The sequence below is a fragment of the Rattus norvegicus genome, chromosome 2 (assembly GCF_021556685.1).
Source record: "Rattus norvegicus strain SHRSP/BbbUtx chromosome 2, alternate assembly SHRSP_T2T, whole genome shotgun sequence".
NCBI lineage: Eukaryota > Metazoa > Chordata > Mammalia > Rodentia > Muridae > Rattus > Rattus norvegicus.
Window position 1 is genome coordinate 234175117 of NC_141535.1, and position 23724 is coordinate 234198840.

Below are 23724 nucleotides of genomic sequence, written 5' to 3' on the forward strand. Positions count from 1 at the left end.
CATGTAATATGGACACATAACTCTCTGTGCCTCATTATAAAAATCAGTAACAGAAATTAATAAACACCTCTACTTTTATAGTAAATTAAAATCAACATATGCATGATACATAAAAGTCCTAATCCTTAGGTTTTATAGTATTACAGGAAAGTAACTGCCATATCATCAACTAAATGATAACTACTGATTTTAAAAAGAATTATTCAGCAGTTCTGTATGGATGAGGACTGTTGGTCTAGTGTGGTGGTTTAAGTAAGAATAACCCCCATAGGCTCATATATTTGAACGACTGGTCTACAGTTAGTGGAACTATTTGGGAAAGATTGGAAGGTGTGGCCTTGTCGAAGGTGGTGTCAGCTGGGGTGGGCTCTGTAGTTTCAAAAGTCTGTGCAATTGCCAGCTAGCTTTCCTCATGTTTGTGGGTCAGGATATAAGCCCTCAGTTACTATTGCAGTGCCATGACTGCCTGCAAATGTGCCCCCCCCCCTACCATTACCACCATGATGGTCATGACCTCCCTCTCTAAAACTGTAGGGCCCCTAACAAGCTCTTTTCCTTCTAACAGTAGCCTTGATCATGGTGTCTTTACACAGCAATAAAAAAGTAAGATAGCAACAATAGTGTTCATTAAGATCAATGCTACATTTCATTTAATCTGTATAGCAAACTAACAAGGGAGAAGAAAAATAGAAGTGTTATATAATTATTTTTGTATTTTTGGTCATGAGCCTAGCCTTTAACAAGTGAGGTATCACTCAGCTCATAAAAAAATCAGTAACAGAGATTAACAAATACCTTTTACTTTTATTGTAAATTAAAATCAACATATGCATGATACATAAAAGGTGTACAGTAAGTGGTAATTAAGATAGCTATTAATAAGTGATAAAAATCATGAAAATTTACATGCCATAGATTTTATAGTACTACATGAAAGTAATTGTCATTTTATTTTTAGGTAAGATGATCAGATAAATGTTCTCCCATAGACATTTTAATGTCAAATTTATCTATAATAAATCAATTTTTACACAGTAACACTGGATCATAAGCCAGACTTTCTAATTCAAGATTTTTTTTGTTTTTAATTTTTGTTTTTTTCAGGGCATGGTTTCTCTGCTCTGTTCTGGAATTTGTTCTGTAGACCAGGCTGGCCAACAGAAATCCACCTCCCAAGAGCTGGGATTAAAGGCATATACCACCATACCCAGCCTTACTTTTAAAAAGATATATGGATCCTTAGAAGGACATAGCTATTATTCCTAAGAACAAAATATTTCAAATTGTAAAAACAATTAAACAAAATTTGAAGTACAAAACCAGTAATTACTGAATATATCCCCATCCAGTGGAAACTAAAAGAACCAACACCCCCCCCACACACACACACACGAAGGCCATGCTGCTGAGTTATCAATTGCCTTTCTTTGTAGCTGCTCAACATAAGCTGTCATCCCAGAGGGAGGAGCAGTGGTAAGATGTCTACCAAGCAGAGTACGTAGAACATAAAATAAAGCACAGTTGTTCTTTAAACATATATATTCCTTATAATTTTGTTGTTGTTTGCCTCAAAGAAAGAAAAACATACAGCCCTCCCTTTTTCATTTCCTGCTTTCACGTACTTGGTTTTCATTATCCCATCCCCCTTAACTTACTGCTCCTCAGATACCTAACAGAAATGTTTTAAATTTATGAGTACGTGTGTGCAGTGTCCATGGAAGTGAGAAAACAGCAACAGATCCTCAGAAACTAGAGCCGTAGGCAGTGTGAGCCACCTGATGGTGACACTCAGGACACCACTTACAGCCTCTGCCAGAGCAGCAAGTGCTCTCAACCACTTAAGTCATCCTTCCAACCTGTCGTTTAAATCTTAACCAATAGCTTCTCATGATTGTCTCAGTAAGTGAACTTAGAATCTAGAATGCCATCGTCTAGGTCAGTAGTGTTAATCACGTCTGTCTACGAAATTTAACTTTAAATTTAAAAAGTCATTCTCCCAGTCACACTAAGCCTTAATTCAGGTGTGGTTAACGAGCTTAGTGATGATCAAGCACAACAAGCATTATTGATGAGCAATGCAGTTTTTCCAATGGTTAATGGCCAGGTCCAAATGTTTCTTTCAACAGATCACAGTTCTTAACATAGCATACCTGGCGATGGTAAGTACTATACAGTATTTAGATTTGTTTTTTTCTTTGAGAAAGGGTTTTACTATAGTGCCTTAACCGATCTGAAGCTCAAAGCAACCCTCCCACCTCAGCCTCCCAAATGCAGGAATTATAGGTGTGAGCCTCTGTGCCTAGCGAATATTTGATTTGATAACCACTAATCACTATGATGATAAACATAGTTCTACCAACACATCTTGTTTGTGTTAAGTCTTGAAAAGCAGTAAGATGTTCAAGACCACAGTTCAAGAGTGGCTGCAACTCCCTGATTTTCTAAGCACTTACCCAGTTCCTCAGTCACTGAGGCATAAGGCATCCATTAAATTTACCCTCAGCTGATGAACTGCCTATGGGCTCTGATTTTAGCTCTATACTATATGGGCATCACACATTAGTTATTAAATAATAGGGTTGATTTAGATCAGTCTTCTGAGCCATAAGTGGTGTGCTTTATGACTCATTTAGATATGTATTTTATTTTAACAATGTGAGCCCTTAATTGCTCTTTTTATATAAATAAAAGTCCTGAATAAAAAACCTTTACTTGGTGTTTAGTTGGCATTGCCTGGCAAGTGAGTCACCCAGATGCAAGTCCTAAGGACACCTCTGGAGAACAGCAGTCCTAAGGACACACTCTGGAGAACAGCAGTCCTAAGGACACACTCTGGAGAACAGCAGTCCTAAGGACACACTCTGGAGAACAGCAGTCCTAAGGACACACTCTGGAGAACAGCAGTCCTAAGGACACACTCTGGAAAACAGCAGTCCTAAGGACACACTCTGGAGAACAGCAGTCCTAAGGACACACTCTGGAGAACAGCAGTCCTAAGGACACACCTCTGGAGAACAGCAGTCCTAAGGACACACTCTGGAGAACAGCAGTCCTAAGGACACACCTCTGGAGAACAGCAGCCGTTTCTCTGGACAACTGAAATGATAATGGGTCTACTTTAATTTTATGACATTCATTTCATTTGTTCATATCTGAGTGCAAAGGTAGACAGCATGTATTCTAAATTACTAAGTAAGTGAATTGTACTCTTGCTCATATAGAAAGAAACAGCTGCTGCAACCATACTCAGATAAAATGCTAATATTCAAATAGCCAACTATGAAATTCTGGCTTAGAAACATTTTAATGAATCCAGCATTTGCTGTTTCAATTATTTCTATAGTAAAAAAATCTATAAAGAATAGACAGCTTCCATTTAAATATATCTTTCTTCATTATAGATAGGATTTTTCTAGACATTTGCATATACTGTATTAAAAAATCATCTGTTCCCTCTACTACACACTAGTATCAATATTAGCTAATTATAGTCTCTCTATACCAGTATTAGTATTAGCTCATTAATTTTAATTTAGTTAAGAACTAAGAAACCAACCAACCAAAGCTTCTACTTGGATAAAGAACTGGACTGTAAACTGGTATTCTTTCTTAGCTCAACTACTACAATTAAACCAGAGACTCCCTGCAGAGGAGCCTTATAAGTATATCACAGACAGACGCACACAGACGCACACAGACATATACAGACACAACAGAGACACACACAGACACACACAGACACAACAGAGACACACCAACAAGATAAACATACAGGAAAACAAAAGCTTAATTTTCTATTCCTGTCTTTACCCCTCTTTAAATTTTTCTTAAAGTGATAACCCTTTATAGTTTTTCATATAGTTTTTCAGTGTGGGATACTGAGGACAGAGTCGTCTTAAACACATGTACTTTGCTTATAAAAATCATTCTCAGAAGATGGTAAGTAGCTCACTATTAGATTATTTCCAGAATGTGTAAGACTGGGTACAATCTCTATTAAAGACAAACAAACAAATCACCCAAGGTCAGCATATGCTCAAATAGACCCAAAGTCAGTCTCTTATGTTAAAATGTGGGGAAACCGGTCAGAAAGAAAAAATTTGAGATTGGTTCAATTTCCTCATATTTACTATTAAAAAAAAAACCACCAAAACCCAAAATATCATACACATACATACAATCACTATAATCCTTAGAAATAAGAGATTTTATTTTTCTGGTGTATGAGGTTTTCTTTTTTTTTAATTTATTCATTTTATTTTGTGTATATTTTCCTGCATCCATGTCTGTACATCACATTACTGGCTGGTGCCTTGAATCCCCTGGAACTGGAGGTATAGATGGTTGTGAAATACCATGGTGGTGCTAGGAACCAAACCCAGGTCCTCTGCAAGAACAAGTGTTCTTACCACTGAGCCATCTCTTCAACCCCAAAATAAGACTTTTAAAAAGCATTAAAAAAATATAACTAGCAAATTAAACAAAAAAAAATTAACAGTATCTTTTAAAAGTAATTTTACAAGTCAACAAACTGGTATTAGCAAAAAAAAAAAAAAACAAATACATGATTTCAGAGAATCCTGATGATACAAATATGGCTGTTCTACTTCCCAAGATGACATTTGAGGCTGCCACCAGAAATGCTTCACTTTAATCTCTGTGATAGGAAAAATACTCAAAATACACAATTACACAATTTCTAAGACTTGTTTTAAGAGAGCAATATGAAAAATCACTAAACAGATGATTACTAATTACCTGATGTTTTCCATACCTGAGATGAATGCTGTAATTCCTCAAAGAATCTAGCACCACGATTCCCTTAACAAAATGCTACAAAATGACTTCAGAGTCATACTATTTTTCTATACAACCCATATTATTTTCCGAAACAAAAGAATCCATGAGTTTATATCTTAATATACTAAACCTCAGATATATCTATTATCTACTTCTCATCTGAAAGTATTATATTAACATTTATATAATATTCAGGTTCCTTTAGTCTCAGTGCTCAGGAGACAGAGGCAGGCTGATCTCTGAGTTCAAGGCCAGTCTGGTCTATCTTTAGAGTTCCAGGCAAGGGCTACACAGAGAAGACCCATCTTGAGAAAACAAAAACAAAACAAAGCAAAGCAAAACAAAACAAAACAAAACAAAAAAATCAACCAACTGTGAACACCGACACTTCTCAGCTGGACTGTAAATAACATAAGGACCCAGTCTGGGAAAGCATTTTTTGTGTGTTGTGTTTTATTTTTGAACAGGGTTTCAGTGTAGCAATAGCTGTCCCAAGAGTAGCTCTGTAGACCAGGCTGGCCTTAGACTCACAAAGATCAGCCTGTCTCTTCCTCCTGAGTACTGGCATTAAAGGTGTGTGCTACCACTATCTGGCTTAGGAAAGCATTTTTAAACTGAAAAACTTATTTTCAAGTAATACTAATAGATTACTTCAAATGTAAGCAGAAATATAACCTATAAGGGCCTTTTTGTCTCATCTAAATTGACAATATTGAAATAAATCAATTCTTTTCTAGAACAGTTCTATAAAATTTCTATGATAAAATATTGTACAATAAGCAAAGTTGATGCTAGCCAATATAACTGCCACTGGCCAGATGTGGCCACTTAATACTTTCATTAAATTCCACTAATTTAAATTTTAATAGCTACACATTAGCTATATCCTAGTAATAAAAAATAAAAAGCTACCAAACAGCCTCAGACAGGTCACAAGACACTCAGGACATGAGATGACAGCACTATGTGTCATTTCCCTTGAAGCCAAGATGTAGAGGTGAAAAAGTTATATTAATAATTTTGACCCTGCAGCCCTAGGCTATGTTAGTGTCCCAGTTAACAAAAAAGTTACTAAAGTATAAAGATAAACAGTAAATTAGTTTTGAAACAGAATTTTATAGAATATATGTGTGTTTGTACAAATATACACGGTAGGTTTTCTGGTGTTGGGTTTTTGAGAAACAGTCTCTCACTGTTGGCCTAGAACTCCCCATATGGACTAAGTTGGTCTCAAATTCACCAAGCTGCCTGCCTCTGCCTCCAGGGTATTGGGATTAAAAGCACAGCACATCTGGCCACTATTTGTTTTTTTAAGTCAAGTGCTATTGCAGAGCACAAAAGTTTTAAAAAATTCAAGTTTATAAAATATAAAGCTCCAAAAGGCCACATTAATTATTCAAAGGTGTACTATTACACCAATTTAAAGACATTTATATTCAGCATCTGTAAAATCTTCAGCAATGCACACAGGAATGTCTTGAGCCTTCACATTTAGCCACTCGGGGGCTCACCTGGGTTCCTAAGTACTTCTAACAGAATATGTAACAAAAATCTAAAGTCACCAAAGGAAATGAAGTGCTTTTTGTGGATAAAAATGTCAGATATACTCAAAGACATTCAAACGCAGTTATAGAAGTTTAATGATGCATCAGGTTATACACCGTCAAGTGCCAGGCTCAGCTGAACAGAACAGTGGGGTTTTTTCCTGGAGGTCCAAGTCTAGGTTATGTAAAAATCAAAGCTGAATTTCAGGAGTTCCTACTGCTTGGTTCTTTTTTGTTTTGTCTGTTTTTAGGCCATGGCAGTAGAGCCTATCACATATTGAGCAACAGGAATAACAAAAAAACAAAAGTGAAATTGCATACAGTAGCTTTCCTTGCTGAGAAGTCAATTTTAGTGGAAAGGCATAACAGAAAGCATGGCTCTTGGGTTTAAAGACGATAGACGGGAAAGCTGGGGTAAGGATGAAGTAACACCATTAGGAAGAAGACGGCATCTGCCAAGTAAAATTAACACAGACAAGAAAATAATGTAGAGCATCCTTTTCCTTCTTACTCTTCTGTATTTAATTCTGAAATGCTAGAATCACTGAGTGTTAAGATACCTCTAAAAATGAAAAACAATGGCTTACAAATTGGGAGGGGCTACATTCGGAGATATTTGGGATTCTGGAGGGGAAAACAGAGGGTGGATATGATATTTCATTGCACACTTATATAAAATTCTCAAGAATAAAGATTATTTTTAAAATGGTTTAGGAAAGCTTATTAGATGCCAAGTACAAATGAATGTACTTTGGGGCTTTAAAATATCTTTTTTTAAATTTAAAACAGTTTATCACTAAAAGATATTTGTCCCTCCTATAGTTTGAACTATCTCCCAAGGGTTCAAGTGCTAGAAACTTAGGCCTAGTGGGTAGTGTTAGAGTGGCCTACAAGAAGGTAAACAAGGTCATGAAGAGTGGATCTTCTGTGTCCTATAACTAATGAGATGATGGTTGTCATAAAACTATTCCATTCCAAATCCACTCCCCTTCAGCAGGCTCCCAGGTTCCCTTCTGCTTCTTTACCATCACAATTGAGCTGTGACAAGGTCTGAGGGAACACCTGTTAGGACACTGGAACTGTCCTGTGCAAACCCAACAGCTACCAGAATCATGAACCAAATACACTGCTTTGCAAATCTGTGACTGTGTAACAGGTCTGGTCTCTATTAAAGCACATATAATTTAATTTATAAATACAGAAAACATCTTCCAACTTCATCTGTAATACCTTCTTCAAATGATTTTTAAGTTTTATATAAACTCTAAATAAAGATAATATAATTTTAATGTTAATATTAACGATGTCCAAGGCTTTCAGTACTTTCAGGACTAGGCGGCAAATTACAGATGCCATCTTACATTCATTTTCAGTTCTCCTGAGAAAAGATAATTTTTCAATCATTTTTAGTATCTTTTAAATTTTTAAACATTTTGGGTATTTTGAAAAGCTCTAAAAATTGATAAGATAGAAGATATATCCTTGAAAATTCTGGTGTTTTACAGATTGACACAAAACAAAAACTCTACAATGTGATAGATAATAATAGAGTAATAATAGAATTATATAGAAAACTATAATGAGAGAGAGGAGCCAGAAGATGGAGATTCAGGTTAAAGGTGACATTGACTGAATAAATCTAAACCTGCAGATTGGCCTAAATAATTAACTCTAACGAAGCGCGGTTTAAGAGTACAACCAGTTTTGTAACACACTTAGAAGACTGAGGCAAGAGGACCAATACAAATTCAAGACCTGTCTGGTCTACATAGTGAATTCCAACATACGCTACACAAAGACCTGTCACCAACAACTTCAATGATCATGTGTAAAACTGTACATTAAATACTTTGGAATTCAAGAACACTTTACAAATGTTATCATAAATACAATATAGTACTATTAATATTTTCCATATGATTCTCATTTTGTATAAGATAAACTTTATAACCAAAGCCAGTAGCTATTTATAACTGTAGTATAATTAACATAATAAAAATAAAGATCTACCACTGTGCCAGCCTTAATGAGTCCATCATTTTAGCAATTTTATAAAGCAAGTGCATGCTTTATATGTAATATTAAGAGCCTCCATTAGGTATATAACAATTCTTTGTTTACTCTAGCGATTTATTTATGAGTATGTATGTATGTATGCATGTATGTACATATGTGCACTAATTACATATCTGGTGACATAAAGGTCACAAGAGAGTACAGGATACCCTGAAACTGGAATCATGAGCCATCATGTGGGTAGTAACAACAAATGCTCTTAATTGCTGAGCCATCTCTCCAGCCCCTATAAGACAATATTTAAAAAGGGCAAACCAACCCTAAGTATAGAAATTTTGTACAGTTTCTATGAGGTTTTAACATAGTAAAACCTCAAACTAGAACAAAAATTTATAGTAAAATGAACATTCTCTTGATATTGAAGTGCGATGATTGGGTTTATGTAGAAACAAAATGGAAATTCAATTATGTGAAAGAAGAAACCAACTGGGCACTTAGTATAATTTGCAAAACAAAGATCAAATATATTCAGTTACAGAGTTCGTATTATTTAGTAATTTAGAATATTGCCACAAACCTTTTTCTGTAGTACAAAAATGTACAGGACCTTTTGTACTTTGTAGCTATATACAATCTTACTTCAAATATAAAATATCTCAAAGTCTCTGGGAAAACAAAAAAAGCAGGCTATGAATTTATTTAAGCAGATCCATGGGGTCTGCAGTGTGGTACAGTTCAGTACTTGCAATGCATAAATAAATTAAGCATCTTAAATTTTTCAATGAACATTCCATCCTAGAAATTCATTCCATAATGCAAGATTTCAACCATCCACGCACACAAACTCAGTTTACTGTTATTTTAAATTAAAACATCATGGAAATATGAACACGTTAAGACAGCTATTTTCACTATCCCCTATATCCCTCTATATGACAAAAGGGGGGTAAAAAGAAAAAAACCCTCATCTAGGAAGTATGATCAATTATGTGTATATTAGGCCGGCCGGCATGTAACATAAGGTCTCACTATGGAGCCTGGGTGATCCTCAAATCCCAATCCCCTTGTACCCTTGCTCTACGTGTTAGAATTAGAGAATGTGTCACCAGGCCCTGCACAATGAAACTGTCTTAAAATTTACATCTGGTGAGGGAAGAATTGCATCCACTATACATCAGGTACCTCATGAGTAGCTGAAGGAGAAAAAGAGTGAAAGCAGAATATCAAGACAGTGGTAAAGAAGTAAATAAAGAAGTAAATGATTTCAAAACGGCTTGTGTTAATACAAAAGTCAACTTTAGAGGCTAAGATAATAATTAATAAAAAAGAAAAAAGATGAGATTTCTAGCATAAACAAGAAGAGTAGATTTTTAAAAATTAGAGAAGTATGGTGGAATGGTAAAAGACTAAAAACAATTACATTACTTATTTTGAGCCTTTATTGAACATAAAGGTGTAAGGACATCAAGTGAGTAAAATAGTAGGAACATGTCATTCGACCACCATACTAAGTGATATATTCAATGACAGGAGCTGTAAAATTGGAAATAACTTATTTCACACAAAGGGTCACAAAGGCTAAATGGCTAACTGACTATAACTTTACTAATCTATAAAAGGCATCATAATATGGTCATGCATTCCTGCAATCTCAAGTACTTGGGAAGCTGAGCATGAACCTGGACTCCAAAATATGACCCAGTCAAACAAAGACAGACTGGAGGAGGGAAAGTGGAAAGGCTAAACTTTTTGATTCTGCATGAATATAATTGTTTTGTAGTAGAATTAAAGGATTGCCCAAATTAGCAAATACTCATTCCTGAAGATAGACAGTATTAGTATTCTCAAAATTAGAAGCATCACATACAAACACAAAAGTACAAAAAGAAAAATGTGATTCACACATCTGCAAAGTTTAATGTCCTAGTTAAGACAGACAGAGAAAGGTCTAAAAAGATTTACAAGGGCCAGAAAACAGAAGATCCCTTTGTTCTAATCAAAAGAAAGTTATTGAGTTTAAACATATGTACTTTTTCCTAGCTCACACTCCCTTCTCAGAAGATGCTTGCCATCTCTAAAATAACCCCATTCCCCAAGTGCTAGAGTTGATGGATCAAGCTGAAATAAAGCTAATGAGATTTTCTCAGTCACAGCATTGGAAAGCAGTGTACGATATACACTAGTCGTTTCGCCAGGGGCTTGTTGGGCATTTGAGTTGTAAGGTTAAAGAGATAAAAGAACATGGAATCAACAAAAAGAAGAAAAGAAGGGGAGCAGGGAAGGAAGGTTTATTACTCTGGAGACCCACACACATGCGTGCGCGCACGCGCGCGCGCACAAACACACACACACACACACACACACACACACACACACACCAGTTAGCCATGGCTTATGTAGGCTATAGAAAATGAAAAAGAACAGTAAGGCAAAATAATTTCTCCTCCAGATGTGGTAGAGATGGGGAACAGGGAGAGAAGGACTCTCAAAGTTTAAAGAGAAAAAAAGTTGAGTAGGTTCACAACTACAGTTGTAGTGATGTGGCTTACTATATATTACTCAGTAGAGACAATGACAAGATAAGGAATTTCTTTATTACAAAGGAGCAGAAATGGGTTGGACTTAAGAGAAATGTAAAGCTTGAACCATTGGTGAATACTGTATAAGTCAATAGATGAGTTTTTAGGGAATAAAATGACAAAACACAAACTAATATTATAAGAAATAAGTAAGCTACAAGTAAGGGTAACTTCAGGCATAATTCTTACATATTAGTCTAGACACCTTAGGGAGACTGTCTCAAAAATAAATTCTTACTAGGTAGGAAACACGGATAAGTGTCCTTTAAACCCAGGAGTTGCGTTTAAAAAGGTATTTCTTACAAGAGTATAAGGCAATTATAATAAAGAAAAACGGACAAGTTTAACTTTGTTAAAGATTAAGAATTTTTACCATCAAGGACACAACAATCAGAAAAATAATAAATTCTAGGTTTGCAAATATTAATAAACTTTGATAATGAAAAATATTCTTTGTTTTACACTCAAAATTAAATCTGACCAGCACCAGAAGTAAATTGGTAAGTTATGTGAATATGTAAATAACTAATTCAAAATTATATACTTCAGGCATACTGTCCACTAAACATAAGAATTAAATATTAATGATGACAAATAACAGTATTAAGTAATTTAAGAGAAATGGAACGGGGAAATGAGTTGCAAACTACTCTCGAAAATAATTTTTACATGTACTCTAAGTCAGCTAACATTTCAGTGCCTACCATGTGTGACATGTACACTATTTTATACAACTGCCTAGGGCTTTTCACTTGGAAAGTTAACAAATCCAGAGACATAAACTATACTGTTACTCTTTCTATGCCAAATCTGCAACAGATATATAGTCACAAGCTTATTGGAAGTTCAGTATCACCTCTTAATGCCAAAAGTGTTCACCTACCCTGTAAAGCAGCAACTGAGCCTCTATACTTTTATCTCTTTCTTAGACATTCATGGAAAACATGTACAGACAGTCCATAATATCTTAACTCAAAATTATGAAAAACAAAAAATAAATTACTAACAGGAGTTAAATACTCAACTATTCAACAATGGGAGCTATCGTCTCAAACTATGGCAGTTATATTGAATGACTACAATAATAAACAATAACATGGATAAATTTATCTAATGTAGGTGGAAACCCAAGATTATATTCAACACGATTATATAAAAAACAAAAGCTCAGGTAAATGACACATCTTTTACGATTATACATTCTATAAAATTCCACACAAGGAAGAGCCTAACCCACATTACCCTCAGTGATGACTATGTGGATCGGAGAGGAGGTGAAGCTGGGGATCAAGGAAAGAGGAAAACAATGCACAGCTACAGGAGGGACAGTGGTGGCCCATGAGCACCTATTCCAACAACGATTCAATAGTGTGTATGCCTGAGGTTTAATAAAAGAAAAAATTACACGTAATTTATTCAATGTAAACTCTGAAACAGCCAAAATAACTCAAGAGACTTACATCCATTTTATAACTACAGGGCAGGAAAACCAAAAAGGCTAATGTATAAAAGAACATGCTACTTAGCACACATTGGCATATAAGAGGCAAATCTTCTAGAACCAAAAATAAATTCCAAAGTCTATCATAATTATTTTCCAATAAATTAAAATGCCTATGTGCCTAGGGAGTAAACCTTTAATTCGGCAAAGTAGGTGTTGCAAATTTTTTAAAATGGATATATTTTACTATCAATTCTATATAATTCTTGTGTATCAATTCATCTAATGCAACAGTTAAGCATGTATATACTGGGCAGTATACACAATCTACAGGTGACTAAGGAAAAAGGGAAGATTATAGACTATATAAGATACTATGGCATTTCACCCACGAAACTTAAGCATCTAGGAATTCTGAGATCTACCAAGTGGCAGGGAATAAATTACCTATTGATTCCAAGGAACAATTGTATATTTGTAATATCAGTTACACACATCCTTTAGTAAACTGTAAATGCTATTACTGTTTGGGGAATGAGCCACCTCTTCATTTCTCCACATAGACTCACACACACACACACACACACACACACACACCCCACACACACATCAACACCTCCCCCTCCTTCTCACCATTTTGAAACTAATAGTTTCTATGTAGCTCTGGGTTTCCCATAACTTTATATAGACCAAATTGACCTCAAACTCAGAGATCCCATCACTCAGGAGGCAGAGGCATTTATTTATTTGGGTGAAACTATGAATGAAGAACCCAAGGATACAAAGGTTAACTGTAATTGCATATGACAATAACTACAATAAATTCCTCATAAAATGATCAAGACAGTCCTCATTAAAGGTAACAAATGGAACCTTCCTATTAATATTCCAAGCACCTTCTAAGTGCCAACACTGAACTAGGTTGTGAACAAACTTAAAATTTAAACTATGAATAGTCATTTGAGAAATCAACCCATATCTCTCATCAGAGACAGTCAATGTGAAGCCAAGGAAGCCTGGAGAGGATGATTTATAGTGTTGCTTTGTGGAATAGTGCCTCCTCTGAGAAATTAATAAACCATGGCTACCACACACTACCAAATAAAGACTACTGCTCCTGATTCTAGTGGGATCTTAACGTTTACATCAAAGGTAACGCTGATCAACATTTGGACCAGTTTTTAGAAACTGACATACAATGACTGAATACATGACATGAGTTCACAGAACTGAGACAACTTAGTGATGGAAACACACAGATCAGAGTTAAAATTCAGATTTAACACTGTAACCATGGGAAACTTACTTAACATTCTTATTTGTTGGCTGATTGTTTTCCTGCTTTTGTTTTTGAGGCAGCATCTCACTACTGAGCTCTGGCTAGCGTGTAACTAACTATGTAGACCAGGTAGGCCTTGAACTCAGAGCATTCTTTGTGCTTCTCCCTCTAAGTGCTGGAATTAATGGCATGTGTCCCAATGCCTGAAAACCTAACACTCTTGAGGTTAGTTTCCTAGTTCATAAAATAAAAGTAACATACCTTACCCTACTAGATCTTTGAGAATATCAAATAGGTATAAAATATACCTAAGAACAATGTCTTATGTGTAGCAAATAATGTGCTATTTGCACTTTCCTAAAATGCTCTACCAGTACAAATGATATTTGTGCTATTGTAGAAAGTAAGACTCATCTTGCCTTGGTTAGCGACTTCAGCAGTTTTGGTAGACATTCAGTTGACACTAGCATCTATAACTTAAGGGCAACTACCTACCATAACTTTTCTCCAGTAAATTCTCTTTACCCAAGCAAACTCTTTAGGAACTTTGATGAAGGAGATAAATCACCAATATCAACAAAATTATAAATATTCTCTTCTACTCAATATTTGCTTCTGTGTTCTCTAAAACTACTGCAATAGCCTTTGAAGATTCTTGATACTTTTAATTAATCCCAGTTTTCTTAGAAATAAAATTTAGGGTTTTTTTTTTTTGTCTCACAAAAATTAGTTTCCTGCTATGATTCAAATAAAAAAAATTGAGAATACTATGATATAAAAGCTAGAAACTGTTTTTGTCTTTACTATAACAAATATTCTTCCTTAAGCTTTAAGTTTTTGGCTAACAAGGTCAGTGTGCACTCTATTAATGCTTTCTTTTTAATAAGTCTCTACCTTATTAGCAAGAGTTACAAAATGTTACTCACAGACACATTCCAGTAAGGATGAAGACAAAATAACGTGTTTCAGAGTTACAAAGTTGCCTTTCAAGAAGCAAAGGCCAATTCCAGCTCTAGCAAAGTATTTCAAATTCTGCAGTATAGTTAAAAAATGAAACTGAATGTATGCTTATAAATAAGAATTTCATTGAATTTATAATCAGTATCTAGAGTGAAACAGTATTGTTAGGACAAGATATGGTGAAGTAACAGTGTTCAGCCATTAAACACATCTTAAAATTGGTTACATACTAGTTTGGCAGAAAATCATTAAGAAACTAATTTTCAGTCTAAATAAATTCAAAAAATTTAGAAGCTTAAAAAATGACTCTGAATAAACTTTTGGCAAATATTGAGTCAACGTACATTTTCATGACTAAATGAAATAAATGTTTGAATAAATGAGGTGTAAAGTGATGATAGGGAACAGTATAAATATTAGTAAACATAATAAACTTTAGATGCAAGAATTTTTATTAGAGCTGAGTAAATAAACTAAGAAAAATGTCCTCCATATATGACAATGTAAAAGTTGTTGAAGTACCAGATAATAAGAACTATTTTTTAGAGGAAGCTATACTTTATTATAAAAAGTAACTCCATTGGGTGTTCCTTTGTTTCCACTTTTTAACTTGTCATATTTAAAGGGTTTTTTTTCCTTCTTTAACTTGCTTGTTACTGCTGAAATTGACCTTACTAACAAAAAGTTCCTAAATATAACTTAATAATAAAAAATGCTTTCGGTTACAATGCCAAAATAAGTGCATTTATGCCAACCCCCCGAAAATACAAGGATGCCATATACTTTATAATTCAACACCACAGATAAGACAAATGCTGCCATTTTAAAGGCATTTTCTTCTATAAATATGCTTTTCATATTTCAAAAGAAGGCAATATATGCTTTTTCCAAAATATTTAAGACCAAAAGTACATGCTTACTTTTAGAAGCATGTAAATTCCTAAAAGGATCTATTCAGTTAGCAAATCTGTGTTGTGAAGAGTTGCTTACTAAAAGCTAATTGTAGTTAAAAGGTTATATAGTGACATTTTCGAATGACAGGAAATTGAACTTTACATTTCCGAAGGATTCCACAAGTGCAGCAGTGTATTTGTGTGCCCTGTACAAGTCTCTAATTTTGATTAAGATATAGCAAATATCACAGCAATGTGTTTAAACTGATATCTGATTGTCCGAATATACCAGACTTATAATGGAATCTAGAAAGAAAGGCATTTCAAAAAGAAATTTACACATTGAAGCAATTATTAACTTTGTCATCATAAAAACAAAAATCAACTGAGTAGCCAAAATATGAATACATTAAAACAAAACAAACCCAGTTTAGAGACAAAATTCTAATCCAGATGTAAACAATCCCTTGAATACTCCACAGTAATGAAAACTAAACAACATGGTAAACTTAAGTCTTCGACTCCATAGAGATCTCAAAAGAAAAATCGTGCTTACTTCATCAAATATTTTGTTGTAGATAGGAAAAGAATAATGTTGCTTTGACACGGAATACACTAATTCAGAGATCTATTTTGTTATCTTCTGCGGACATGTGCTGCCTAACGTTTTCACTTAATGAACTGTTCTCTGGTTTGTAAACAACTTCTGTAGCTCTCTCTCACTCTCTTGTGTCCAAATCAGAGAGAAAATGAAAGTCTTGGGGTGGGGGAGGCATCAATATCTGAACTTCCGGATGTGAGCAGGGGGAGTCATCGGAGAGACCACCTATCTATCTTTCATGGAGTTAAAAAGGAAAAGTTGAGAGAAAGCCGCGGCCCGCAGATCACGCTACAGGCTCTCCGTCACCTGAAGGGGGCTGGCAGCGCAAGGCCATCACTTGGGAGCAAGTCCTCCGGGGCTGAAGTTCTGGGGGGCGCTCTTTGTGCTGTCGGAGGGGAAGGGGAGGGAACCGCCCACAGCCTGGGAGTCATTCAAAGGAGTTCGGGAGCGGGGTTGGGGGGAGGGCGGGGCGGTGACACCGGGAGGGGACCCGAGCGAGCGCACGGACCCGCCCGCGGAGACGGTGTCCCTCCGCCCGGTGGCCTCCGAGAGCGCGCGGGAGACTGGGTCCCGGGGAGGAGAAGCGGCTCCGGCCTGACAACCCGCGAGTTTCCACACCTAGCGGGCCAGGGGCGCGCCGCACAGCGTCCCAGACCCCGCGGCCGCCTTCCCCCGTGTTCCCAGGGCGGCGCTCCCGCAGGGCCGCGGCCCTTACCTGCAGCTCCGTGAGGAGGATCTCCCCCCGGTCGGGGTTGGACGCCATGGCGCTCCGCTCGGGACTCCGCACCTGAAAGCGGCCAGCGGCGCGGCCGAGGGAGAAGGCGGGACGGGAGCCGGGCGGGGGGGTGAGGACCGGAGAGAAAGCAGCAACTAGGGAGTCATGGAGGCGCGGCCCGGCTGCAGGCGCGGCTCAGGCGGCCCGGCTCATGGAGAGCGGCGGGGAGCGAGGGCCCTCGGCGCGGCTCCCCTCGCCGCCCGCCGCCGCCCGCCGGACTCTGTTCCCTCAGCCGCTCCCTCAGGGCGACGCCGGGAGCCGCCTCAGAGCTCTCGGTGCGGGGCGCAGCGGCCGCGGCGGCAGCTCCTCCTGTCGCACCATTTGGCTGTCACCGTGTCGCAAAAGCAGCCTCACTTGGCGGCTGCCGGCGCACGTGACGGCCGCGGCCACCGCCCCCGGCTGGGCGGGCTCTGGGAAGATGGTGTTGGCGGGGACCCCGAGGCCAGGCGCGCGGGGCGGGGCGGGCTCTGGGTGGGCCGGGGTGACACTGAGGCGAAAGGCCCGGGCTCGCGTCGCCGGGAGGCGGGAAGGGCGAGCAGGCCACACCCACCTCCGGCTGCGCTTAACGGCTCCGCGCGAACGCTAAGTCTGGCCTCCGGCCGCAGGTTGGGGCTACTTTCGGCCCGCCCTTCTGGGGAGCCTCGTCCCGAAGCTCGCCCACCCCGTGCTGCCCCTTCCTCCCTCCCTAACCTGCCCAAGCGTGTCAACCTCTTGCCTTAGGCTCGCGCGACGTCGCCACCAGTAAGGTGCACTGTGAGCCAAACCGGCACGGAAGAGGCACTTTGGAGAAGTGGGAGTGGTCAGAGCTCCAACAACTTTTCAGGGCAATCCCCACTGGCTGCCTTTTCCTCGAGCGCTACCCTGAGCGGTGGTTGGAGCTGGAAAACTACTGAGCTCAAAGTTGAACTGGCTCATTTGTTGATTTTTTTTTTTTAATCTAAGTTTAACGGAAAGAGATGGGGCAGAATCAACTTCGGGAAGGAACCGAGGCCGACCTGACTGGGGGAGGTATAAATGAGAACTAATTACTTAGTAGCATAGTCTACTTAGTAGCATCCCATAACTAGCTACTTAGTAGCATAGTCTACTTAGTAGCATAGTGTAACTCGTAGTTGTAACTCCATGGGGCTTCTACAAGTAACACTATCACAAGTATCAACAGAGACCCCAAGCTGTGGCTTTTGTCTAATCAGTGAGTGGATTCTCTGTGTTGGCTTCACTTGGGATTCTGACGATTAAATGCAGCTAGCTGGTTAAAAGCAATTTGGAGAAAGTGGTGGTAGCCATTTAGTGAGTATGAGGAATTAAAGGCAGGCTCCAGGCGGGGAGGTTCAGGTCTGAGAAGAACTTTACTTTTCCTGTGTTATTGATGCAGGCTCCTACAGATTGTCTCCCAGAGTCTCACTGAACTCAGAAAACATTGAAAATCTAGAGTTCTTTAACACCGATTCACAATATATTGACAAAATTTTCCAGTGTGTACTTTGTGTACTTCGAAAGTTCTGTTTAATGAATTGCCTGGACTGAAAACAGTAAAAGCAACAGGTAGCTTAATCAGGTTACACAATCAACTTTAAAATGGGTTTATGGCTGGCTGCACACTGTTACTTCACCAAATCTTGTCTTAGGAATACTGTTTCATTCTACATACTGATTATAACTTAAGTGAAATATGTATAAACACGGATCCAGTTTCATCGTACTGCAGGATTTAAAATACTTTGCTAGAGCTGGAATTGGCTGGTTATTAACTGTTGCTTCAAGAATGGTAGATCGAGGGGCTGGGGATTTAGCTCAGTGGTAGAGCGCTTACCTAGGAAGCACAAGGCCCTGGGTTCGGTCCCCAGCTCCGAAAAAAAGAACCAAAAAAAAAAAAAAAAAAAAAAAAAAGAATGGTAGATCGATAAACCTGAGACACACTACTTTGTCTTCATACTTTCTGTAGTGTGTAGAGTAACGTTTGTAACTCTTGCAAATAACGTGAAGGCTTATTAATCAAAGAAGCAACAAGGAACTAACAACATTTGGAAAAGCCAGGATATATAATTACCTTCCCCAGTAACTAATAGTCAGAGAGAGTTAGACCCTGGAGTTATAAGGAGGATTAAGAAAGAGACTATAACAAGTGAGTAGGGAGTCCTTTTGAGGAAGCAGTGTTGTGTCCAAAACACTATGTTGCAATTTTAAATAGTAGTTACAAAGATGTAGGAGTTAATGCTAGTATTTTTTTATTGTAAAGTATACATAGCAAAACTTACCATTTAAAGTGTTCAATTTAGGGTCACTAGATTCCTACTGGTATATATATTTCACCTTTCTCCGGGAAAAAAATGAGAAACTCCATATATACATAACAAGTGTTTAACTATTAAGAATTATTTGTGCAATACCAAGTGTGATAGTACACTCTTTTAATCCCAGCAATTGGGAGGCAGAAGCTGGCAGAAGTCTGTGAGCTTGTGGCCAGCCTGGTCTACATAATGTATTCCAAACCAGCAAGGGCTACATAAATGTTAGACACATAGAAACATAGACATTGAGATTTCTTTAGAAAAACAAATTTAGAGCTAAAGAGAAAATGTTCACATTTCAGCAGCATGGAATTTTAACCCTAAGGAGACAAACATGTAGCCTAGCTCTTACAGTAAGTACTAAATAATAAACCCCAGTTTAACTAATTGGAAAAAAATAGTATTATTAAATGACACAGGTAAAGAACAAAGTCTTAGAATTGGAATTTCATTTGCCACCTGGGTTGGTTTTAATCTGCTCTGTGCTTTAAAATAGAATCCTCATAAACTGAATTCAAAGAGCATTATATCACCATAGGAAAAGACTTAAATTTTTCATAGTCCTAACCTGTATAATAACTTTAATCTTACAGATCATCTGTAAGTGTAAACAAGTGCACAGGTTTTTCAAAGATATAGGAATTATTTCTGATACTAGTTGTGCTGGGGAAACTAGAGCAACCCAAAGGAGAGGCAGAAAACCCGCAGGATCATAGTTTGAAAAGCAAATTAACTTAGGCTAAAAGCTACCACCCAGCTCAGTGTGTGTGTGTGTGTGTGTGTGTGTGTGTGTGTGTGTGTGTGTGTGTGTTTTGGAGGACGGGGGAGATAATTGAAAGTGAAGCATACTTATCTGAGTGGTGCATACTTAAAATCATTGTAATGGAAATGCTTATCACTTTGATTCAGAAGTGTTGTGTTCAGGTGTGTTTCGGCCCTGTTTATAAATGTTCTTAGAGAAGCCTAAATACAGTTTGCTTCACTATAGTCTAGTTTATATTTAACAACAATAACAAAAGGAAGGGAATTTAAGTCATTAAAATACCTACTCTGTGTCACTCCTACGGATGTCATACGGCATCATTTAAATTTTTTCACAGATATTTTAAAGCTCTTTAAATAGAGATGAACACACACACACACACACACACACACACACACACACACAGTTTCAATTGCTGACTATACAGATCATGTTATCTCTATCTTCCTATTTTTGATGCCCTTTCCGTAAGAGAACTTTTTAGGGGAAATTGTGGTAGAGTTAACTTGGTGCTTTTTGAGTCCTGTTGAAGCAGCTGTTCAGATGAACTGTCAGTGTCCACAGAGTAAGTGGTGATGACAATAAGAATCCTAAAGCTCAGGAGGACGAAGTGAGACAGCTCAGTCACTAGGCTGTTTGCTCTGCAGGCACCAGAAACCTGTATCCCCCAGATACCAGGTTAAAAAAAAAAAAAAAAAGCCAGGCCCAGGCACAGTGGTACACACCTATAATAGGAAGGCTGGGTTGGGGTTGCCAGAGGAAACAGGCAGATCTCTGGGGCTCATTGGCCAGCCAAGCTTTGTCAAGTTGCTGATTTTCAGGTGAGTGAGAAACCCTGTTTCAAAAAACAAGGAGGATGGCAGCTGAAGAAAGATTAACCTCTGTACTTACACACGTGCGTGTGCAACTACACAATTGTGTGTGCACACAAATACGCAAAAAAAAAGTTAAAAGAATATCTTTTCATTGCTTTCCTTAAGAACACCCTTACAGAAACCATTTGATTGTACACCCTCTGAGGATAAGAGAAAAAGCCTGAGGTCAAGGACACAGAAGAGCTAAGTCAGCTGTAGTGACTGTGGCAGACTGTCTGCCCTTAAACTTTTAACTGCAGACAGTCATGCTAAATTGCCAAGCCAGCCTTGAACTTGCAGTCCTCTTGCCTCAGCCTCCTGAGTTCTCCGATCACAGTTCTGTGCCTCAGCGTGTTTTTTCTCAGGTTACTTTACATAAAGGTCAAGCAATCCTTTTCTGAATTCTTAATACTTAACTAGGATCTCCCTAGTGGGTAAGTGTGGGCAAAAGAAGAAATAAGAAAACAAACTCCAAGGAGAGACAATAGAACCAAGTTTCCAATTACTGAAAGGCCAATTCAGCTACAACAAAGAGTTGAAGCAGTATGTGAGCTCATAGACTATGTACCTCATTCAGGATAGGCTGGGCCAAAGAAAGGCTTGTCTCCTGCTGTATGCCTTCATGGCTCTGTTCCTTGTGGTCTTCACTTTGAACCCAGACTAACAGAGAAGCCAAACCTTTGTATACCACATAGCAAGAGGCAGGGTACATAATCCTCAGAGAAACACCACAACCAAGGAGCCAAATGAGGTGAGTAACTAATCCCATGCCACATTAAGATTTGTCCTATGTAGACCTCTCCTGAGAGACACAGCCAGAACACGGCAAATAGACAGGCGAATGCCAGCAGCAAACCACTGAACTGAGAACAGGACCCCCGTTGAAGGAATCAGAGAAAGGACTGAAAGTGCTTGAGGGGGCTTGAGACCCCATATGAACAACAATGCCAACCAACCAGAGCTTCCAGGGACTAAGCCACTACCCAAAGACTATACATGGACTGACCCTGGGCTCCAACCACATAGGTAGCAATGAATAGCCTAGTAAGAGCACCAGTGGAAGGGGAAGCCCTTGGTCCTGCCAAGACTGAACCCCCAGTGAATGTGATTGTTGGGGGGAGGGCGGTAATGGGAGGATGGGGAGGGGAACACCCATATAGAAGGGGAGGGGGAGGGGCTAGGGGGATATTGACTTGGAAACCGGGAAAGGGAATAACAATTGAAATGTAAATAATAAATACCCAATTTAATAAAATGGAGTAAAAGAAGAAAAAAAATAGCAGCAGGAATTCCCCATGTTAATAAACGTGCTGGAACAAGGTAAGGAAAGCAACAGTTTGGAAATGAGAATTAAGTTTGAGGAAGAAAACTAGGTCAATTCAGTTTTCCACCTCCCATGTTTTATTTTATAGGATCATGGCAGTGAAAATGCTGAAAAGTGTCCATTTTATGGATAGGAATGAGGGCCTGGCTTAGTAGTACATGCCTTTAAACGTTTCAGCATGCTGCAGGCAGAGCACTGTGAGTTCAAGCTAACCAGGGCTGCATAGTGAGACCTTGCTTCAAACAAGCAACAGTAACAACAAAAAAATAGGAGCATAAAATGATGCACAAGCGGAAGCAGAGTCTGTTTTGTCAGGAAGGGAGGGGAAGCACACAAAGCTTGGTACTAGTGTCTGCCAGTCTTCGAGAAAGTCCCATTGCTATATTTTTGTTTTGGGGATCTTTGAAAGTTCCGTAACCTTTCAAGGTGAGCGTGTGTGTGTGTGTGTGTGTGTGTGTGTGTGTGTGTGTGTGTGTGTGTGTGTGTGTGTGTTCCCATACTGACCTAACTAGATTGTCAAGGTGATAACCACCAGTAAAAGAGGGACCACAGTTTCGACTAGAGGGCACAAACAGAAGCACAGTAACAGTTTATCTGATGCAGCCTTTGCTTCTAAAGACTCCTTCACTGTCAAATACATGTTTCCAAAAGATCCCAGCCCAAGCACTTGGACAGATTATAAATAATTACATCTTATGCCTAATGGATCCTTGCCACATTACTTTGTTTTCACATTTTATAGGCACTTACAATGTATATAACATAGCTCTTCTATTGGGCTTTAATCACTAAAAAGGGATGCATGGTTTATATAGCCCAATATAGTATTTCACAAGTAGTAAATAATTTTTTCTATATCTCTGAATGTATAACTCACTAGCCAGAGAATGAAATATTGTTGCCTTTGATGTTCAGTGTTAGAGCCTCTAAAGTTAAGAACCTTTTTCTTCCACTCTATTTCCCTGTTCTCTGGCAGGCTATTTTCATGTGCTTGCTACTTTTTTTTCCCACATATATTTACACAGCTTCCACACTGGCTTGATAGTGCCTACATTGTTGTAGACCAGAAACTCAGTCCATGGCCAGTCACCCTCAACATCTCCAGCATCTCCAGAGCTCACTAACTTTAGACAAAGGTCACACTGAGGGCTCTGATGCCTTTCACTTCCACACTGAGTCCGCCTCTATTTTCCTACCCTCCAGAGACAAGTGAATCTCACTCCTGTTCCTGTTATAGTTTGATCATTGTCAGATCCTCATATCTGTTGTTATCCCAAATGGAATTATTTGGAAATGTCTTCCAAATATATAACAAGTTCTCTTGAGAGAGATATCAGAAATTCTACATCCTTGATACATGGTCACTAAAGTATAAGTGTAAGGTAGTAAAAAGTGTTTTAAACCACAATTGGGAAATTAAAGTTTTGTTTTTACGGTTTTTTCCTTTTATTGAAAATAAATTTTATTTGAAAATAGATTTTTATTACCATATAATAACATCCAGATTATAGTTCCCCCTACCCTCCACTCCTCCCAGTTCCTCCCCACCTTCCTTCCCTCCCACCCCCATATCTACCCATTTTGGTCATTAGAAAACAAACATG

General features: G+C 38.3%; 1 protein-coding gene and 1 pseudogene across 3 annotated transcripts in view; one reads left to right on the forward strand and one right to left on the reverse strand.

Moving 5' to 3' along the window:
• The window catches only part of Pkn2 (protein kinase N2), a 105303-nt gene extending 88071 nt beyond the window's left edge, over nt 1-17232 (reverse strand). The window contains 1 exon segment of one of the 2 annotated variants that reach the window (NM_001105755.2): nt 16829-17232. In NM_001105755.2, coding sequence (NP_001099225.2) covers nt 16829-16876 — 48 coding nt within the window. In that variant the 5' untranslated portion in view covers nt 16877-17232. 2 annotated transcript variants of the gene reach the window in all.
• On the forward strand, nt 17040-18774 carry LOC147996586 (uncharacterized; annotated as a pseudogene). Its single transcript, XR_015672601.1, has 2 exons — nt 17040-17552; nt 17588-18774. The product of XR_015672601.1 is annotated as an uncharacterized LOC147996586 (transcript).
• The last annotated feature ends 4950 nt before the right edge of the window (nt 18775-23724 follow it).